Source organism: Oncorhynchus masou, chromosome 31, assembly GCF_036934945.1.
Source record: "Oncorhynchus masou masou isolate Uvic2021 chromosome 31, UVic_Omas_1.1, whole genome shotgun sequence".
NCBI classification, from domain to species: Eukaryota; Metazoa; Chordata; class Actinopteri; order Salmoniformes; family Salmonidae; genus Oncorhynchus; species Oncorhynchus masou.
The window spans coordinates 91,396,915-91,414,448 of record NC_088242.1 but is presented as its reverse complement, the minus strand read 5'-3'; the positions used below and the strand labels follow the sequence as shown (position 1 = coordinate 91,414,448).

Below are 17,534 nucleotides of genomic sequence, written 5' to 3'. Positions count from 1 at the left end.
CCATCTAGACTACTCAGGTGGGTGTCCTCACTCCCTGCCATCTAGACTACTCAGGTGGGTGTCCTGACTCCCTGCCATCTAGACTACTGAGGTGGGTGTCCTCACTCCCTGCCATCTAGACTACTCAGGTGGGTGTCCTCACTCCCTGCCATCTAGACTACTCAGGTGGGTGTCCTGACTCCCTGCCATCTAGACTACTCAGGTGGGTGTCCTCACTCCCTGCCATCTAGACTACTCAGGTGGGTGTCCTCACTCCCTGCCATCTAGACTACTCAGGTGGGTGTCCTGACTCCCTGCCATCTAGACTACTCAGGTGGGTGTCCTCACTCCCTGCCATCTAGACTACTCAGGTGGGTGTCCTGACTCCCTGCCATCTAGACTACTCAGGTGGGTGTCCTGACTCCCTGCCATCTAGACTACTCAGGTGGGTGTCCTCACTCCCTGCCATCTAGACTACTCAGGTGGGTGTCCTGACTCCCTGCCAACTAGACTACTCAGGTGGGTGTCCTGACTCCCTACCATCTAGACTACTCAGGTGTGTGTCCTGACTCCCTACCATCTAGACTACTCAGGTGGGTGTCCTCACTCCCTGCCATCTAGACTACTCAGGTGGGTGTCCTGACTCCCTACCATCTAGACTACTCAGGTGGGTGTCCTGACTCCCTGCCATCTAGACTACTCAGGTGGGTGTCCTCACTCCCTGCCATCTAGACTACTCAGGTGGGTGTCCTGACTCCCTACCATCTAGACTACTCAGGTGGGTGTCCTGACTCCCTGCCATCTAGACTACTCAGGTGGGTGTCCTCACTCCCTGCCATCTAGACTACTCAGGTGGGTGTCCTCACTCCCTGCCATCTAGACTACTCAGGTGGGTGTCCTGACTCCCTGCCATCTAGACTACTCAGGTGGGTGTCCTCACTCCCTGCCAACTAGACTACTCAGGTGGGTGTCCTCACTCCCTGCCATCTAGACTACTCAGGTGGGTGTCCTGACTCCCTGCCATCTAGACTACTCAGGTGGGTGTCCTGACTCCCTGCCATCTAGACTACTCAGGTGGGTGTCCTCACTCCCTGCCATCTAGACTACTGAGGTGGGTGTCCTGACTCCTTGCCATCTAGACTACTCAGGTGGGTGTCCTGACTCCCTACCATCCACATTTCCATCTGATTTGGTTTAGAAAATGAATTGCCAGTCAATTAATTCATTTGGTGAAAGGCTATAGTTTTCAATTCTATAATTTTTCTAATTGAATAGAAATGGAACTGCGCTGGAGCACGTTAACCTGACCGGTGTCCTTCTGTCCACCCCAGAGACGGCATGCTGAAGACCCACCAGGTGACTACTAAGAACCTGAGTCTGGCCGTTTCTGACTGCTTCTGGAAGATGGTCAGGGAGTCAGTGGAGCAGCAGGCCGACGCCTTCAAAGGTAACCAGGCGGGTGAGGGCCCCAAAATAGTCCTCTGATGCTTGAACCCCAAAGGCTTATTGATTTAACCGACGTAGAGACACAAGGGACATCGAGTTAACCAACCCTGTGAGCATCATATTTCTCTACTTTAACAGGGAAGTGTGATATGTTGGAAGCTTGTGCAGCAAAAAGGGAGAAATTAAGTGATCTACAGGAATTTAGAGGTCCAGTCGACCTTTTGACAAAGGATACAGTGATCAATATTAAACCTGCCACTTCTGATAAAGCGAGGCCTGATATTTTATTTTTCCTTTATTTAACAAGGCAAGTCAGTTAAGAACTAATTCTTATTTTCAATGACTGCCTAGTGGGCTAACTGCTTGTTCAGGCAGAACGACAGATTTGTACCTTGTCAGCTCGGGGATTTGAACTTGCAACCTTCCGGTTACTAGTCCAACGCTCTAACCACTAGGCTACCCTGCCGTCCTATGAGACACTGGGTCTTAGAGAAGTGGCTGCTGCATTCTGATAAATGTCACCACAATGAAGAGCTGGCAGGAAGGTAGCCTGTACATCCTGTATCCTGCTGTTTGTAGAGAGTCAGGAACTACTTCTATTTAAGAGGCCTACTTTAAATCTTAACAAGTTCATCTGTATGTTTAAAAAAAAAAAGTCAAATTTTTGTCAATCCAAAATCCCAGATATTTATAGGTGGGAACCTGCTCGATGAGAGAACCATCCAATGCATCAATATATAAACCATCGAGAAATATTTCTAAGAGATTTAGAAAAGATACATTTATTTTTCCCGCATTAAGTACCCATTTTAAATCAACGGCTTTCCACACAGCAACAAAATCAGGTTGGGGTTCTAACATGGCCTCGTCAGCAGCAGTAAGGGGCTCTAACATGGCCTCGTCAGCAGCAGTAAGGGGTTCTAACATGGCCTCATCAGCAGCAGTAAGGGGCTCTAACATGGCCTCATCAGCAGCATTAAGGGGTTCTAACATGGCCTCGTCAGCAGCAGTGAGGGGTTCTAACATGGCCTCATCAGTAGCAGTAAGGGGCTCTAACATGGCCTCATCAGCAGCAGTAAGGGGCTCTAACATGGCCTCATCAGCAGCAGTAAGGGGCTCTAACATGGCCTCATCAGCAGCATTAAGGGGTTCTAACATGGCCTCGTCAGCAGCAGTGAGGGGTTCTAACATGGCCTCATCAGTAGCAGTAAGGGGCTCTAACATGGCTTCGTCAGCAGCAGTAAGGGGCTCTAACATGGCCTCGTCAGCAGCAGTAAGGAGTTCTAACATGGCCTCATCAGCAGCAGTAAGGGGTTCTAACATGGCCTCATCAGCAGCAGTAAGGGGTTCTAACATGGCCTCGTTAGCAGCAGTAAGGGGTTCTAACATGGCCTCGTCAGCAGTAAGGGGCTCTAACATGGCCTCGTCAGCAGTAAGGGGCTCTAACATGGCCTCGTCAGCAGCAGTAAGGGGCTCTAACATGGCCACGTTAGCAGCAGTAAGGGGTTCTAACATGGCCTCGTCAGCAGTAAGGGGCTCTAACATGGCCTCGTCAGCAGCAGTAAGGGGCTCTAACATGGCCTCGTCAGTAGCAGTAAGGGGTTCTAACATGGCCTCATCAGCAGCAGTAAGGGGTTCTAACATGGCCTCATCAGCAGCAGTAAGGGGTTCTAACATGGCCTCGTTAGCAGCAGTAAGGGGTTCTAACATGGCCTCGTCAGCAGTAAGGGGCTCTAACATGGCCTCGTCAGCAGCAGTAAGGGGCTCTAACATGGCCTCGTCAGTAGCAGTAAGGGGCTCTAACATGGCCTCGTCAGTAGCAGTAAGGGGCTCTAACATGGCCTCGTTAGCAGCAGTAAGGGGTTCTAAAATGGCCTCGTCAGCAGCAGTAAGGGGCTCTAACATGGCCTCGTCAGCAGCAGTAAGGGGTTCTAACATGGCCTCGTCAGCAGCAGTAAGGGGTTCTAACATGGCCTCGTTAGCAGCAGTAAGGGGTTCTAACATGGCCTCGTCAGCAGTAAGGGGCTCTAACATGGCCTCGTCAGCAGCAGTAAGGGGCTCTAACATGGCCTCGTCAGTAGCAGTAAGGGGCTCTAACATGGCCTCGTCAGCAGCAGTAAGGGGCTCTAACATGGCCTCGTCAGCAGCAGTAAGGGGCTCTAACATGGCCTCGTCAGCAGCAGTAAGGGGTTCTAACATGGCCTTGTCAGCAGCAGTAAGGGTTTCTAACGTGGCCCGGTCAGCAGTAAGGGGTTCTAACATGGCCTCGTCAGCAGCAGTAAGATGTTCTAACATGGCCTCGTCAGCAGCAGTAAGGGGTTCTAACATGGCCTCGTCAGCAGCAGTAAGGGGCTCTAACATGGCCTCGTCAGCAGCAGTAAGGGGTTCTAACATGGCCTCGTCAGCAGCAGTAAGGGGCTCTAACATGGCCTCGTCAGCAGCAGTAAGGGGTTCTAACATGGCCTCGTCAGCAGTAAGGGGTTCTAACATGGCCTCGTCAGCAGCAGTAAGGGGTTCTAACATGGCCTCGTCAGCAGCAGTAAGTGGTTCTAACATGGCCTCGTCAGCAGCAGTAAGGGGCTCTAACATGGCCTCGTCAGCAGCAGTAAGGGGCTCTAACATGGCCTCGTCAGCAGCAGTAAGGGGTTCTAACATGGCCTCGTCAGCAGTAAGAGGTTCTAACATGCCCTCGTCAGCAGCAGTAAGGGGTTCTAACATGGCCTCGTCAGCAGCAGTAAGGGGTTCTAACATGGCCTCGTCAGCAGCAGTAAGTGGTTCTAACATGGCCTCGTCAGCAGCAGTAAGGGGTTCTAACATGGCCTCGTCAGCAGCAGTAAGGGGCTCTAACATGGCTTCGTCAGCAGCAGTAAGGGGTTCTAACATGGCCTCGTCAGCAGCAGTAAGGGTTCTAACATGGCCTCGTCAGCAGCAGTAAGGGGTTCTAACATGGCCTCGTCAGCAGCAGTAAGTGGTTCTAACATGGCCTCGTCAGCAGCAGTAAGGGGTTCTGGTGGACAGTATAAAAGAAGCAGAGTGATTCCTGTGATCTAAGCTATTTAAAAGACAAGCGTAGCTTCTGAAACGGTGCTGTTCAGGTCTAGAACCAGACTGGTGAAGAATATCAGCTGAGGTTGAAAGTTGTTAGTTGCTATACACTGGATTCATGCTCCCGAGTGACTCTGCGGTCTCAGGCACTGCATCTCAGTGCTAGAGGCGTCACTACAGACCCTGGTACAATCCTGGGCTGTATTACAACCGGCCGTGATCGGGAGTCATAGATCAGTGCACAATTGGCCCAGCGCCGTCCGGGTTAGGGAATCGTTTGGCCGGGGTAGGCCGTCATTGTAAAATAAGAATTTGTTCTTAACTGACTTGCCTAGTTAAATAAAGGTAAAAATGTAAAGAAATATTGACATACTGTAGCTTTCTCTAATATACATTCTGCTGTACATTCTTAGCATATTGAGTGGAAATTCACCCAGTGTATATATGTGTAGCGTTTTGATGGCTGCTAGTGCTATTTAGGTTCATTGGATTTGTTCAATATTTCTTGTTATTTCAAAAAAAAAATTGCGTACTTGTTTGACATTTTACTACATTTTAGGAGCTAGTAACATAAGCATTTCAAGGCACCCGCTATAACACCTGCTAAACTGGGTATACCACCGATAAACTTTGATTTGACGACCTTGCATGACTGAAAGGCTAGGTCATCAACCTCCTCTCCTTTCCTTCATGCTAGGTCATCAACCTCCTCTCCTTTCCTTCATGCTTGGTCATCAACCTCCTCTCCTTTCCTTCATGCTAGGTCATCAGCCTCCTCTCCTTTCCTTCATGCTAGGTCATCAACCTCCTCTCCTTTCCTTCATGCTAGGTCATCAACCTCCTCTCCTTTCCTTCATGCTAGGTCATCAACCTCCTCTCCTTTCCTTCATGCTAGGTCATCAACCTCCTCTCCTTTCCTTCATGCTAGGTCATCAACCTCCTCTCCTTTCCTTCATGCTAGGTCATCATACCCCTCTCCTTTCCTTCATGCTAGGTCATCAACCTCCTCTCCTTTCCTTCATGCTAGGTCATCAACCCCCTCTCCTTTCCTTCATGCTAGGTCATCAACCTCCTCTCCTTTCCTTCATGCTAGGTCATCAACCCCCTCTCCTTTCCTTCATGCTAGGTCATCAACCCCCTCTCCTTTCCTTCATGCTAGGTCATCAACCCCCTCTCCTTTCCTTCATGCTAGGTCATCAACCCCCTCTCCTTTCCTTCATGCTAGGTAATTTGTAAGTCGCTCTGGATAAGAGCGTCTGCTAAATGTAATGTAATGTAATGTCATCAACCTCCTCTCCTTTCCTTCATGCTAGGTCATCAACCTCCTCTCCTTTCCTTCATGCTAGGTCATCAACCTCCTTTCCTTCATGCTAGGTTATCAATCTCCTCTCCTTTCCTTCATGCTAGGTCATCTAGTCATCTATGTCCTCTTATAGCCAGGACTGACCACCACCACCACCGACTACTCGCTCCCCTCTTCCCCTTCCTGTTCTCGCCTGTTCTCGCAGGATGCCACACTTCTCCCCTTGCCCCTGCGCTGCTTCCTAGTGGCCATTATCCACGGCAGCCGGTGGTCCTCTCTAACAGTAACATCAGGGACTAGATTTATGGCCCTGTGGCTGTGGTGTGTCCCCATGGATCTCCTTCCCATTGTGTGGTTTATTGATCTGCTGCACGTCAAAACCTCTCACAGGCACCGAGCCTGGTGCCGGACATCCTGGCCCAATAACCCACCCACCCCAACAATTACCACCATCTCTTTTGTGTAGGGAGAGGAGGGATGGTGGGGGAGAGAGGGTGTATAGGGAGAAGTGAGGGATGATGGGAAATGTGTGGGAGAGGAGAGGTGTGTAGGGAGAGGTGAGGGATGATGGGAAATGTGTGGGAGAGTGGGGGGATATGGGGTGTGGGAGAGATGATGGGATATGTGGGGAGAGGGGGTGTGCTGGAAGGGTGAGGGATGATGGGGGGTGAGAGATGAGGGATATGTGTGGGGATTATGGAAAATGGGGGTGGGTGCTGGAAGAGGTGAGGGATGATGGGGGTGGGAGAGTGGGGGGGTTATGTTGGGAGAGATGAGGAGTTGAGAGATGATGGGATATGTGTGAGGGATGATGGGGGGTGAGGGATTATGGAAAATGTGTGTGAGGTGGGTGTTGGGAGAGGTGAGGGATGATGGGAAATGTGGGGGATGATGGGGAGAGGTGAGGGATGATGGGAAATGTGGGGGAGAGGGGAATGTGTAGAACTCTCTCATCATCACAGCAGGTAGTAGTGAAGCTGTCCCTAAACAAACTGCATGTTATCTACTGGTTAATTCATAACACCAAACAGATGAGACATTCGGACAATGAGACCGTATAACCAGCTAGCTCACCTATGCTACTATCAGGGGCTGCTTGACTCTCAACCCTGGCTTGGATCTTTAGCAATGGAGACAAAATACATAGTATTGATCCTCTCTCACTTTTTATGTACCTTATAGCTGTTATAATGTCTCTAATTTATACAACTAATTTAATATCTGGTTTGTTTGTTAAATATAGTACAGATGATTTAGACCTATAAATAGACTCACTATGAGAGAACCCCCCCTGTCCTCTGCCCGTCCTCTCCTTTCTCAGCGTCCCGCTTCAACCTGGAGACAGAGTGGAAGAACAACTACCCCCGTCTGAGAGAGCTGGACAGGGTATGTCAAGTCAACAATATTTTCCTTCACTCGTCTACTGATTCTGAGATTTTTGGAGCGGCCATATTGGAGTGCCAGATTCCGCCCAATAATCACTTCTGTTTGTCTTTTCCTCCCAGAATGAACTCTTCGAAAAAGCCAAGAACGAAATCTTGGACGAAGTCATTAGCTTGAGTCAAGTGACACCGAAACACTGGTTAGTGTTTGACCTGATGTTTCCCCTTTAAAGGAAGTTTGGTCACCTGCAGCTTATGTACATCATTATTATTGATTATTATGTATCAACAAAAAAAAAAAAAAAATGTTATAATTTTTACATGGCCAACATCAACTGAGTGTTGAATGCTTCATATTCAAAGGCCGTTAAACTAATTCTGAAATGCCTGTCTGCCAGCTATGTTGTAGAAGCTATGAATGGGTGTGGGTGGGTAATTAGTCTTTACATAAGCTCATGGGGATTGAGCTGGGGTTTGTCACAGAGCCCTGTTCAGATAAAGAGCCTTGCTTAAGTTAACAAGCTGCTGGGGTTTCATGGCTATGCTGCCTAAATGGCCCCCTATATAAGGAGTAGGTCACCATTTGGGGTGCAACCATTGGGAATCTACAGTAAAGTGCAGTCTGAATAGTGAGCATTTATTTCATTTACCAAAAGGGTAATTTTCATTCCCTTCATAAAACCTGACATGACAGATCTGGCAAAGTCAAAGGACACATCACTACTGCTTTCTGCCCTATTGCTTTCAGCTATTATGCCTGTTCAGATCAGCTGTAAATCTGGAGAGGACATAACCAAAGGAAGCAAATTGAGACTTTTCACAAATATTTTTTTGTCTTTGTGAGTTTATATTTATATATTGAGATGGAACTGTGAAGACAGGTGAGGTTCTAGATTGCGAGTCAGAAGTGCACTGGGTTGGATTCAAGCCCATGCTGACTCTGGTGTAGGCTGTGTGCACCAGTGTTTGCGGCACTAACCGCTGTACCTAACCGTGTACTTAACGTACACTCACACAGCGTCGTCTTCAAAACTGCTGTCCAACCAAGAAGCACTTGTTTTCCTATCTTAACCCTGTAGGGAGGCCATCCTAGAGAAGAAGCTGTGGGAGCGTGTGTCCATCCACGTCATCGAGAACATCTACCTGCCTGCAGCCCAGACCATGAACTCTGGTACCTTCAACACCACCGTGGACATCAAGCTCAAACAGTGGACGGATAAGCAGCTGCCTCACAAAGCATTAGAGGTAGTTCTGCTGCCTCACAAAGCATTAGAGGTAGTTCTGCTGCTGCCTCACAAAGCATTAGAGGTAGTTCTGCTGCTGCCTCACAAAGCATTAGAGGTAGTTCTGCTGCTGCCTCACAAAGCATTAGAGGTAGTTCTGCTGCTGCCTCACAAAGCATTAGAGGTAGTTCTGCTGCTGCCTCACAAAGCATTAGAGGTAGAGTTGCGCTGCTGCTGCCTCAATAGCTCTTTAAACCTCTTCTTGCTAACGGTGGAGATGCATGTCATAAGGAGATGTTGGTGTCAGGTCTAAGTCGAGAGATAATTTAGATCATTGAAGATTGGATTTACCGTGCCAGTCAAATGTACGTGTTCTGGTTGGTCTGACAGGAGTGGTGTATGGGTGTTGTAGTGCTGTCTGTAGTAGGCCATGGTGTCGTGTTGATACCTGGCTCTCTGTCCTCCAGGTTGCCTGGGAGACGCTGCAGGAGGAGTTTGCCCGCTTCATGGCGGAGTACAAAGGGAAGGACCAGGATGACATTTTTGACAAGCTGAAGGAGGCGGTGAAGGACGAGAGTATCAAGAGGCACAAGTGGAATGAGACAGCCATGGACAGCCTGGTACACTTACACACACACACCAGGGTTTCTTCTGGATCAAAAAGGAGCTTAGGTGGTGGGCGTGGCAATGGGTGGAGTGAATTTTCGAGAACATTTTAGAGGCTCCCATCTGTATAGAGAAATAGTACAATTTAAGACCATTTCCTGCAATTCTACACGTTTCTCCATGGAGCTGACATACATTTTGGCAGTTTTATGCATTTTGCCATGGCTAATGCGGTGTTGCTCAAACATAATAACAATCAGTAATGCTAAATTCAGTGTTTTTCACATTTTTGATTCTCCCTGAATGTCTAGCTTGTTAGTTCTCAAAGATTATATTATAACAGAAAATATATGCCAGATTTTCAGTAGTTTAAGTTCACACTGAAAGCATTTTTCCATCCCAAAAATGTATAAATACAAAAATGATGGATGGATGTACACTACATGACCTAAAGTATGTGGACACCTACTTGTCAAACATCTCATTCCAAATTCATGGGCATTAATATGGAGTTGGTCCCCTCCCTTTGCTGCTATAACAGCCTCCACTCTTCTGGGAAGGCTTTCCACTAGATGTGGTAACATTGCTGCGGGGACCTGCTTCCATTCAGACACGAGCATTAGTGAGGTCGGGCACTGATGTTGAGCGATTAGGCCTGGCTTGCAGTCCGCATTCCACTTCATCCCAAAGGCTTTCATTGCGGTTGAGGTCAAGGCTCTGTGCAGGCCAGTGAAGTTCTTCAACACCGATCTCGACAACACATTTTGGTATGAACTTTGTGCACAGCGGCATTGTCATGCTGAAACAGGAAAGGACCTTCCTCAAACTGTTGCCACAAAGTTGGAAGCACAAAATCGTCTAGAAGTTAATTGTATGCTGTAGAATTAAGATTTCCCTTCACTGGAACTAAAGGGCCTTGCCAGAACAATAGAAAATGGGTCCAGACCATTATTAATCCTCCACCAAACTTTACACTTGGCACTATGCATTGGGGCAGGAAGCATTCTCTTGGCATCCGCCAAAACCAGATTCACCCGTCGAACTGCCAGATGGCAAAGCATGATTCATCACTCCAGAGAACGTCTTTCCATTGCTGCAGAGTTCAAATGGGCGAGCTTTACACCACTCCAGCCGACGCTTGGCATTGCACATGGTGTTCTTAGGCTTGTGTGTGTGGCTGCTCGGCCACGGAAACCATTTTATGAAGCTCCCGACGAACAATTATTGTGCTGATTTTGCTACCAAAGGCAGTTTGGAACTCGGTAGTGAGTGTTGCTACCAAGGACAGAACATTTTGACTGGAGAAGATCTAGCAGGGCAGAACGTTGACCAACTGACTAGTACGAAAGGTGGCGTTGTCACATTGGAAGTCACTGAGCTCTTCAGTAAGGCCATTCTACTGCCAATGTTTGTCTATGGAGAATGCATGGCTGTGTGCTTGATTCTATACACCTGTCAGAAATGGGTTTGGCTGAAATAGCCAAATCAACTAATTTGAAGGGGTGTCCACGTATATGTGTATGCAGTGCATTCGTGAAGTATTGGTTTTTCCGCTGACATGTACTGTCAACTGTGGGACCTTATAAATACAACTATGTGCCTTTCCAAATCATGTTCAATCAATTGAATTTACCACAGGTAGACTGCAATCAAGTTGTAGGAACATCTCAAGAGTGATCAATGTAAACAGGTTTCATCAGACCAGAGGACAGATTAACACCAGTCTAATGTACATTGCTCGTGTTTCTTGGCCCAAGCAAGTCTCTTCTTCTTATTGGTGTCCTTTAGGAGTGGTTTCTTTGCAGCATTTCGACCATGAAGGTCTGATTCACACAGTCTCCTCTGAACAGTTGATGTTGAAATGTCGGTTACTTGAACACTGTGAAGCATTTATTTAGGGCTGCAATCTGAGGTGCAGTTAACTCTAATGAATTTATCCTCTGCAGCAGAGGTAACTCTGGGTCTTCCTTTCCTGTGGCAGTCCTCATGAGAGCCAGTTTCATCATAGTGCATAGTGATTTTTGTGACTGCACTTGAAGATACTTTCGAAGTTTTTGAAATGTTCCTTTTTGACTGACCTTCATGTCTTAAAGTAATGATGGACTGTCGTTTCTCTTTGCCTATTTGAGCTGTTCTTGCTATAATATGGACTTGGTCTTTTACCAAATAGGGCTATCTTCTATATACCCCCCTACCTTGTCACAACACAACTGATTGATTGGCTTAAATGCATTAAGAAGGAAATAAATTCCACAAATGAACTTTTAACAAGGTACACCTGTTAATTGAAATCCATTCCAGGTGACTACCTCATGAAGCTGGTTGAGAGAATGCCAAGAGTGTGCAAAGCTGTCATCAAGGCAAAGGGTGGCTACTTTGAAGGATCTCAAATATAAAATATATTTTGATTTGTTTAACACTTTTCATGTGTTATTTCATAGTTTTGATGAATTCACTATTATTCTACAATATAGAAAATAGTAAAAAATAACCAAACCTTTGACTGATACTGTATATATTTTCTTTTACACTGTTGGGTCGCCCGGAAAACCCCAAGATTTAAAAAATCCCTGCACGCACACACACACACACACACACGTACCCGTGTACACGCATTCATGCGCCTGTACAGACATGCGTACGTTTACAAACACACGGCAACACACACACTTTGTCATATTCAACCACATATACAGCAGGCAAACATTAGTATGCATTGATTTCCTGTCTGTGTGTTGTCAGAGGGTGATCCAGCACAATACTCTGGAGGACCGCTCCATCACAGACAAGCCCCAGTGGGATGCAGCCATCCAGTTCATGGAGGAGACCCTGCAGGCACGCCTCAAAGACAGTGGGTTATACACCCCCACCTCCACCATGACTTCTCCCCTGTTCTGCCACATGCTTTACTTACTTCGCCTGCTTTCTGGGTTATGGTTGGATATGTCATTTCTCTCTCTCTCTCTCTCTCTCTCTCTCTCTCTCTCTCTCTCTCTCTCTCTCTCTCTCTCTCTCTCTCTCTCTCTCTCTCTCTCTCTCTCTCTCTCTCTCTCTCTCTCTCTCTCTCTCTCTCTCTCTCTCTCTCTCTCTCTCTCTCTCTCTCTCTCTCTCTCTCTCTCTCTCTCTCTCTCTCTCTCTCTCACTTTCTCTCTCTTTCTCTCTTTCTTTCTCTCTTTCTTTCTCTCTTTCTTTCTCTCTTTCTTTCTCTCTTTCTTTCTCTCTTTCTTTCTCTCTTTCTTTCTCTCTCTCTAGCTGACTCTGTGATAAATGACATGGCAGGTCCTTACTGGAAACAACGCTGGATGAGCTGGACGAGCCGCTCGCCCGAACAGCACATCTGCAACGAAACCAAGAAGGAGCTGGAGCGCCTGCTAAAACTCCATGAGGACCACACAGCCTACCTGGCCAACGACGAGGTCACCACCGTCCGCAAGAACCTGGAGGGTCGAGGGGTGGAGGTGGACCCTGTCCTGGTAAGAACCTGCAGGGCTGAGGGACGGAGTTAGACCCTGTCCTGGTGAGAACCTGGAGGGATTGAGGTGGACCCTGTCCTGGTGAGAACCTGGAGGGTCGTGGGGTGGAGGTGGACCCTGTCCTGGTGAGAACCTGGAGGGCTGAGGGGTGGAGGTAGACCCTGTCCTGGTGAGAACCTGGAGGGTCGTGGGGTGGAGGTGGACCCTGTCCTGGTGAGAACCTGGAGGGATTGAGGTGGACCCTGTCCTGGTGAGAACCTGGAGGGTCGTGGGGTGGAGGTGGACCCTGTCCTGGTGAGAACCTGGAGGGCTGAGGGGTGGAGGTAGACTCTGTCCTGGTGAGAACCTGGAGGGATTGAGGTGGACCCTGTCCTGGTGAGAACCTGGAGGGTCGTGGGGTGGAGGTGGACCCTGTCCTGGTGAGAACCTGGAGGGCTGAGGGGTGGAGGTAGACCCTGTCCTGGTGAGAACCTGGAGGGGTGGAGGTGAACCCTGTCCTGGTGAGAACCTGGAGGGTCGTGGGGTGGAGGTAGACCCTGTCCTGGTGAGAACCTGGAGGGGTGGAGGTGGACCCTGTCCTGGTGAGAACCTGGAACCAGGGGCCTCATTTATCAACCATGTGTACATTTCTTACTAAATTCTAGCATACGTGGAGATATATACGCATGTTTGCATTGATAAATTAGAGCCATATATTTATGTGTCTGTGAGCCAGTGCTACAGCCCGGCCTGGAAAACGCCCTCCGTTCATCTGTTTATGGTGAACATCCATAACATCCTCTTTTGCTGTATGAAGTGGAGATGTTGGAACTGGGCCATTGGAAGTTCCTAAAAGAAAAGCCCAATGGGAAATTTTATCACATTTCTATAGCGGTGTGGGTATAATGTTGCTGTGACGTTTCCACAGTAAAAATGCATGCCACCTAGTGGAGTGCCAAACACTGGCCACGCCCTATTTGTCGTGTAGTGGGAATAATTGAAACCAGTTATGTCAGAAATGGAGAGACGTCCTGTCAATTCTGATTTAGGCCTACAGTGTGTAATAAAAGTACAAGAAACATGAGGCGACATGCTGCTATGTGATCTCCTTACCAAAAGGTAAATGTAGTTGTTTTATCATTAGGCCTTAAGTTTTTCATGTTCTTATTAGCCTACCATTATTATCATTCCTGTGCATCAAACGCCTCCCATTTCCCCCAAACAAACTATAAGCCAATTTGCTTGCAATAAAATTGATCAACTTTCTAAAAGTTCTAAAAGTTGTGTGCACGCATGGTTTGAGATTTGCATGAAGATCTGTGAGGAGGACATAAGTCTGCCCTCTTTCATCCTGTGTGTGTCAGAGGGGGGTCAAGGGTGACCTATCGTTTTAATCTGATGTAAGCAGACCTCAGATCAACCAAAACACACAGCTAAGATAAAGTCTGGTGTTGTCCCAGGATTACACACACACACACACACACACACACACACACACACACACACACACACACACACACACACACTTTCCCATCAAGTTGAAAATGGATAAATACCAACCTTTGCAGGTAGACTGTTCTCACACACCTTTGATAAATGAGGCACCTGGAGGGCGCAATCACAGTAACATCTCTCTCTCTCTCTCCTTCCTCTCTCTACCTCTCTACCTCTCTACCTCTCTGTCTCTCTGTCTCTCTTTGTAACCACACCTGTAGGGTCAAGATACAGTATAGGGGGCATGCCCTCTAGGAAGATGTTGTATCTTAATCTATATATCTATGTATTCTGTGTTTTGACACTTTCTATCAGACTAGGGATGGGCATTTGACATTTGTTTTGACTGTTCGAGTAATCACAATTTTTTTAAATAATATATGACTGTATATATCTACTGTATATGCCAACAGTGCGCAATGCCTAATTCATCATAACTGTGACTGATTACAAATCTTAAATGCCCTTATATATATTCAGTCAATAAAAACAATTGCCATTTTAATTATTTTTTTTTTTTTTTACCTTTAGGCAAGTCGGTGTTAAGAACAAAGTCTTATTTCTTATTTTCAATGATGGCCTAGGAACAGTGGGTTAACTGCTTGTTCAGGGGCAGAACGACAGATTTGTATCTTGTCAGCTCAGGGGTTTGAACTTGCAACCTTCCGGTTACTAGTCCATCGCTCTAACCACTAGGCTACCCTGCCGCTCCACATTAATGTATTGAATGTATCAACTGCTTATATTATCATTGTTAACAAACTGTTAAAGGCACTAACCTCAGCGCAGTGGTGCTTCCTCAGTTCCATTAGACAAGGGCTGTTCTCTCGTCTCCTCACTTCTATTAGACAAGGGCTGTTCTCTCGTCTCCTCACTTCTATTAGACAAGGGCTGTTCTATCGTCTCCTCACTTCTATTAGACAAGGGCTGTTCTCTCGTCTCCTCACTTCTATTAGACAAGGGCTGTTCTATCGTCTCCTCACTTCTATTAGACAAGGGCTGTTCTCTGGAGGGATGTCTCCTCACTTCTATTAGACAAGGGCTGTTCTCTGTCCTCCTCACTTCTATTAGACAAGGGCTGTTCTATCGTCTCCTCACTTCCATTAGACAAGGGCTGTTCTGGTGAGAACCTGGAGTCTCCTGTCTTCCATTAGACAAGGGCTGTTCTCTTGTCTCCTCACTTCTATTAGACAAGGGCTGTTCTCTCGTCTCCTCACTTCTATTAGACAAGGGCTGTTCTCTGGAGGGATGTCTCCTCACTTCTATTAGACAAGGGGACTGTTCTGGTGAGAACCTCCTCACTTCTATTAGACAAGGGCTGTTCTCTCGTCTCCTCACTTCTATTAGACAAGGGCTGTTCTCTCGTCTCCTCACTTCTATTAGACAAGGGCTGTTCTCTCCTGGTGAGAACCTGGAGGGATCTGGACCTCACTTCTATTAGACAAGGGCTGTTCTCTGTCTCCTCACTTCTATTAGACAAGGGCTGTTCTGGTGAGAACCTGGAGGGGTGGAGGTCCCTCACTTCTATTAGACAAGGGGACTGTTCTCTGAGAACCTGGAGGGGGTGGAGGTCCTCACTTCTATTAGACAAGGGCTGTTCTATCGTCTCCTCACTTCTATTAGACAAGGGCTGTTCTCTTGTCTCCTCACTTCTATTAGACAAGGGCTGTTCTCATCTGTTCCTCACTTCTATTAGACAAGGGCTGTTCTGGGCCATTGAAAGTTCCTAAAGAAAAGCCTCCTCACTTCTATTAGACAAGGGCTGTTCTCTCGTCTCCTCACTTCTATTAGACAAGGGCTGTTCTATCGTCTCCTCACTTCTATTAGACAAGGGCTGTTCTCTCGTCTCCTCACTTCTATTAGACAAGGGCTGTTCTCTTCTGTCTCCTCACTTCTATTAGACAAGGGCTGTTCTATCGTCTCCTCACTTCTATTAGACAAGGGCTGTTCTCTGTTCTTCTCCTCACTTCTATTAGACAAGGGCTGTTCTCTCATCTCCTCAAAAGTTCTATTAGACAAGGGCTGTTTGCTAAGATCTGTGAGGAGGACTAAGTCTCACTTCCATTAGACAAGGGCTGTTCTCGTTTTAATCTGTCTCCTCACTTCCATTAGACAAGGGCTGTTCTCCCAGGATTCCTCACTTCCATTAGACAAGGGCTGTTCTCTCGTCTCCTCACTTCTATTAAAATGGACAAGGGCTGTTCTATTTTTTTGTTCTCACTTCTATTAGACAAGGGCTGTTCTCTCTCTCCTCACTTCTATTAGACAAGGGCTGTTCTCTAGTCTCCTCACTTCTATTAGACAAGGGCTGTTCTCTTGTCTCCTCACTTTCTATTAGACAAGGGCTGTTCTCTTGACTGTTTCCTCTTTTTCAGATTTGTACCTTGTCAGCTTCTATTAGACAAGGGCTGTTCTCCCTGTGAATCCTCACTTCTATTAGACAAGTTAGCTGTTCTCCTCAGTCTCTCACTTCTATTAGACAAGGGCTGTTCTCTTGTCTCCTCACTTCTATTAGACAAGGGCTGTTCTCTTGTCTCCTCACTTCTATTAGACAAGGGCTGTTCTCTCGTCTCCTCACTTCTATTAGACAAGGGCTGTTCTCTCGTCTCCTCACTTCTATTAGACAAGGGCTGTTCTCGTCTCCTCACTTCTATTAGACAAGGGCTGTTCTCGTCTCCTCACTTCTATTAGACAGGGGCTGTTCTCTCGTCTCCTCACTTCTATTAGACAAGGGCTGTTCTCGTCTCCTCACTTCTATTAGACAAGGGCTGTTCTATCGTCTCCTCACTTCCATTAGACAAGGGCTGTTCTCTCGTCTCCTCACTTCTATTAGACAAGGGCTGTTCTATCGTCTCCTCACTTCCATTAGACAAGGGCTGTTCTCTCGTCTCCTCACTTCTATTAGACAAGGGCTGTTCTCTCGTCTCCTCACTTCTATTAGACAAGGGCTGTTCTCTCGTCTCCTCACTTCTATTAGACAAGGGCTGTTCTATCGTCTCCTCACTTCCATTAGACAAGGGCTGTTCTCTTGTCTCCTCACTTCTATTAGACAAGGGCTGTTCTCTTGTCTCCTCACTTCTATTAGACAAGGGCTGTTCTCTCGTCTCCTCACTTCTATTAGACAAGGGCTGTTCTCTCGTCTCCTCACTTCTATTAGACAAGGGCTGTTCTCTTGTCTCCTCACTTCTATTAGACAAGGGCTGTTCTCTCGTCTCCTCACTTCTATTAGACAAGGGCTGTTCTCTCGTCTCCTCACTTCTATTAGACAAGGGCTGTTCTCTCGTCTCCTCACTTCTATTAGACAAGGGCTGTTCTCTCGTCTCCTCACTTCTATTAGACAAGGGCTGTTCTCTCATCTCCTCACTTCTATTAGACAAGGGCTGTTCTATCGTCTTCTCACTTCCATTAGACAAGGGCTGTTCTCTCGTCTCCTCACTTCCATTAGACAAGGGCTGTTCTCTCGTCTCCTCACTTCTATTAGACAAGGGCTGTTCTCTCGTCTCCTCACTTCTATTAGACAAGGGCTGTTCTATCGTCTCCTCACTTCTATTAGACAAGGGCTGTTCTCTCGTCTCCTCACTTCTATTAGACAAGGGCTGTTCTC

The 17,534-nt window shown here is 47.2% G+C and overlaps 1 protein-coding gene across 4 annotated transcripts in view; it reads left to right on the top strand.

Annotated features, from left to right (window-relative positions):
• Nucleotides 1-17,534, top strand: part of LOC135524746 (dynamin-like 120 kDa protein, mitochondrial) — an 88,557-nt gene that overhangs the window by 26,339 nt on the left and 44,684 nt on the right. For 3 of the 4 annotated variants that reach the window (XM_064952536.1, XM_064952534.1, XM_064952537.1), the window contains 7 exons: nucleotides 1,311-1,426; nucleotides 7,095-7,159; nucleotides 7,279-7,355; nucleotides 8,235-8,400; nucleotides 8,846-8,998; nucleotides 11,727-11,835; nucleotides 12,237-12,457. In XM_064952536.1, the coding sequence (XP_064808608.1) occupies nucleotides 1,311-1,426; nucleotides 7,095-7,159; nucleotides 7,279-7,355; nucleotides 8,235-8,400; nucleotides 8,846-8,998; nucleotides 11,727-11,835; nucleotides 12,237-12,457 (907 nt within the window). The remainder of the gene's footprint in view (nucleotides 1-1,310; nucleotides 1,427-7,094; nucleotides 7,160-7,278; nucleotides 7,356-8,234; nucleotides 8,401-8,845; nucleotides 8,999-11,726; nucleotides 11,836-12,236; nucleotides 12,458-17,534) is intronic. The other variant, XM_064952535.1, reaches the window with a different exon arrangement.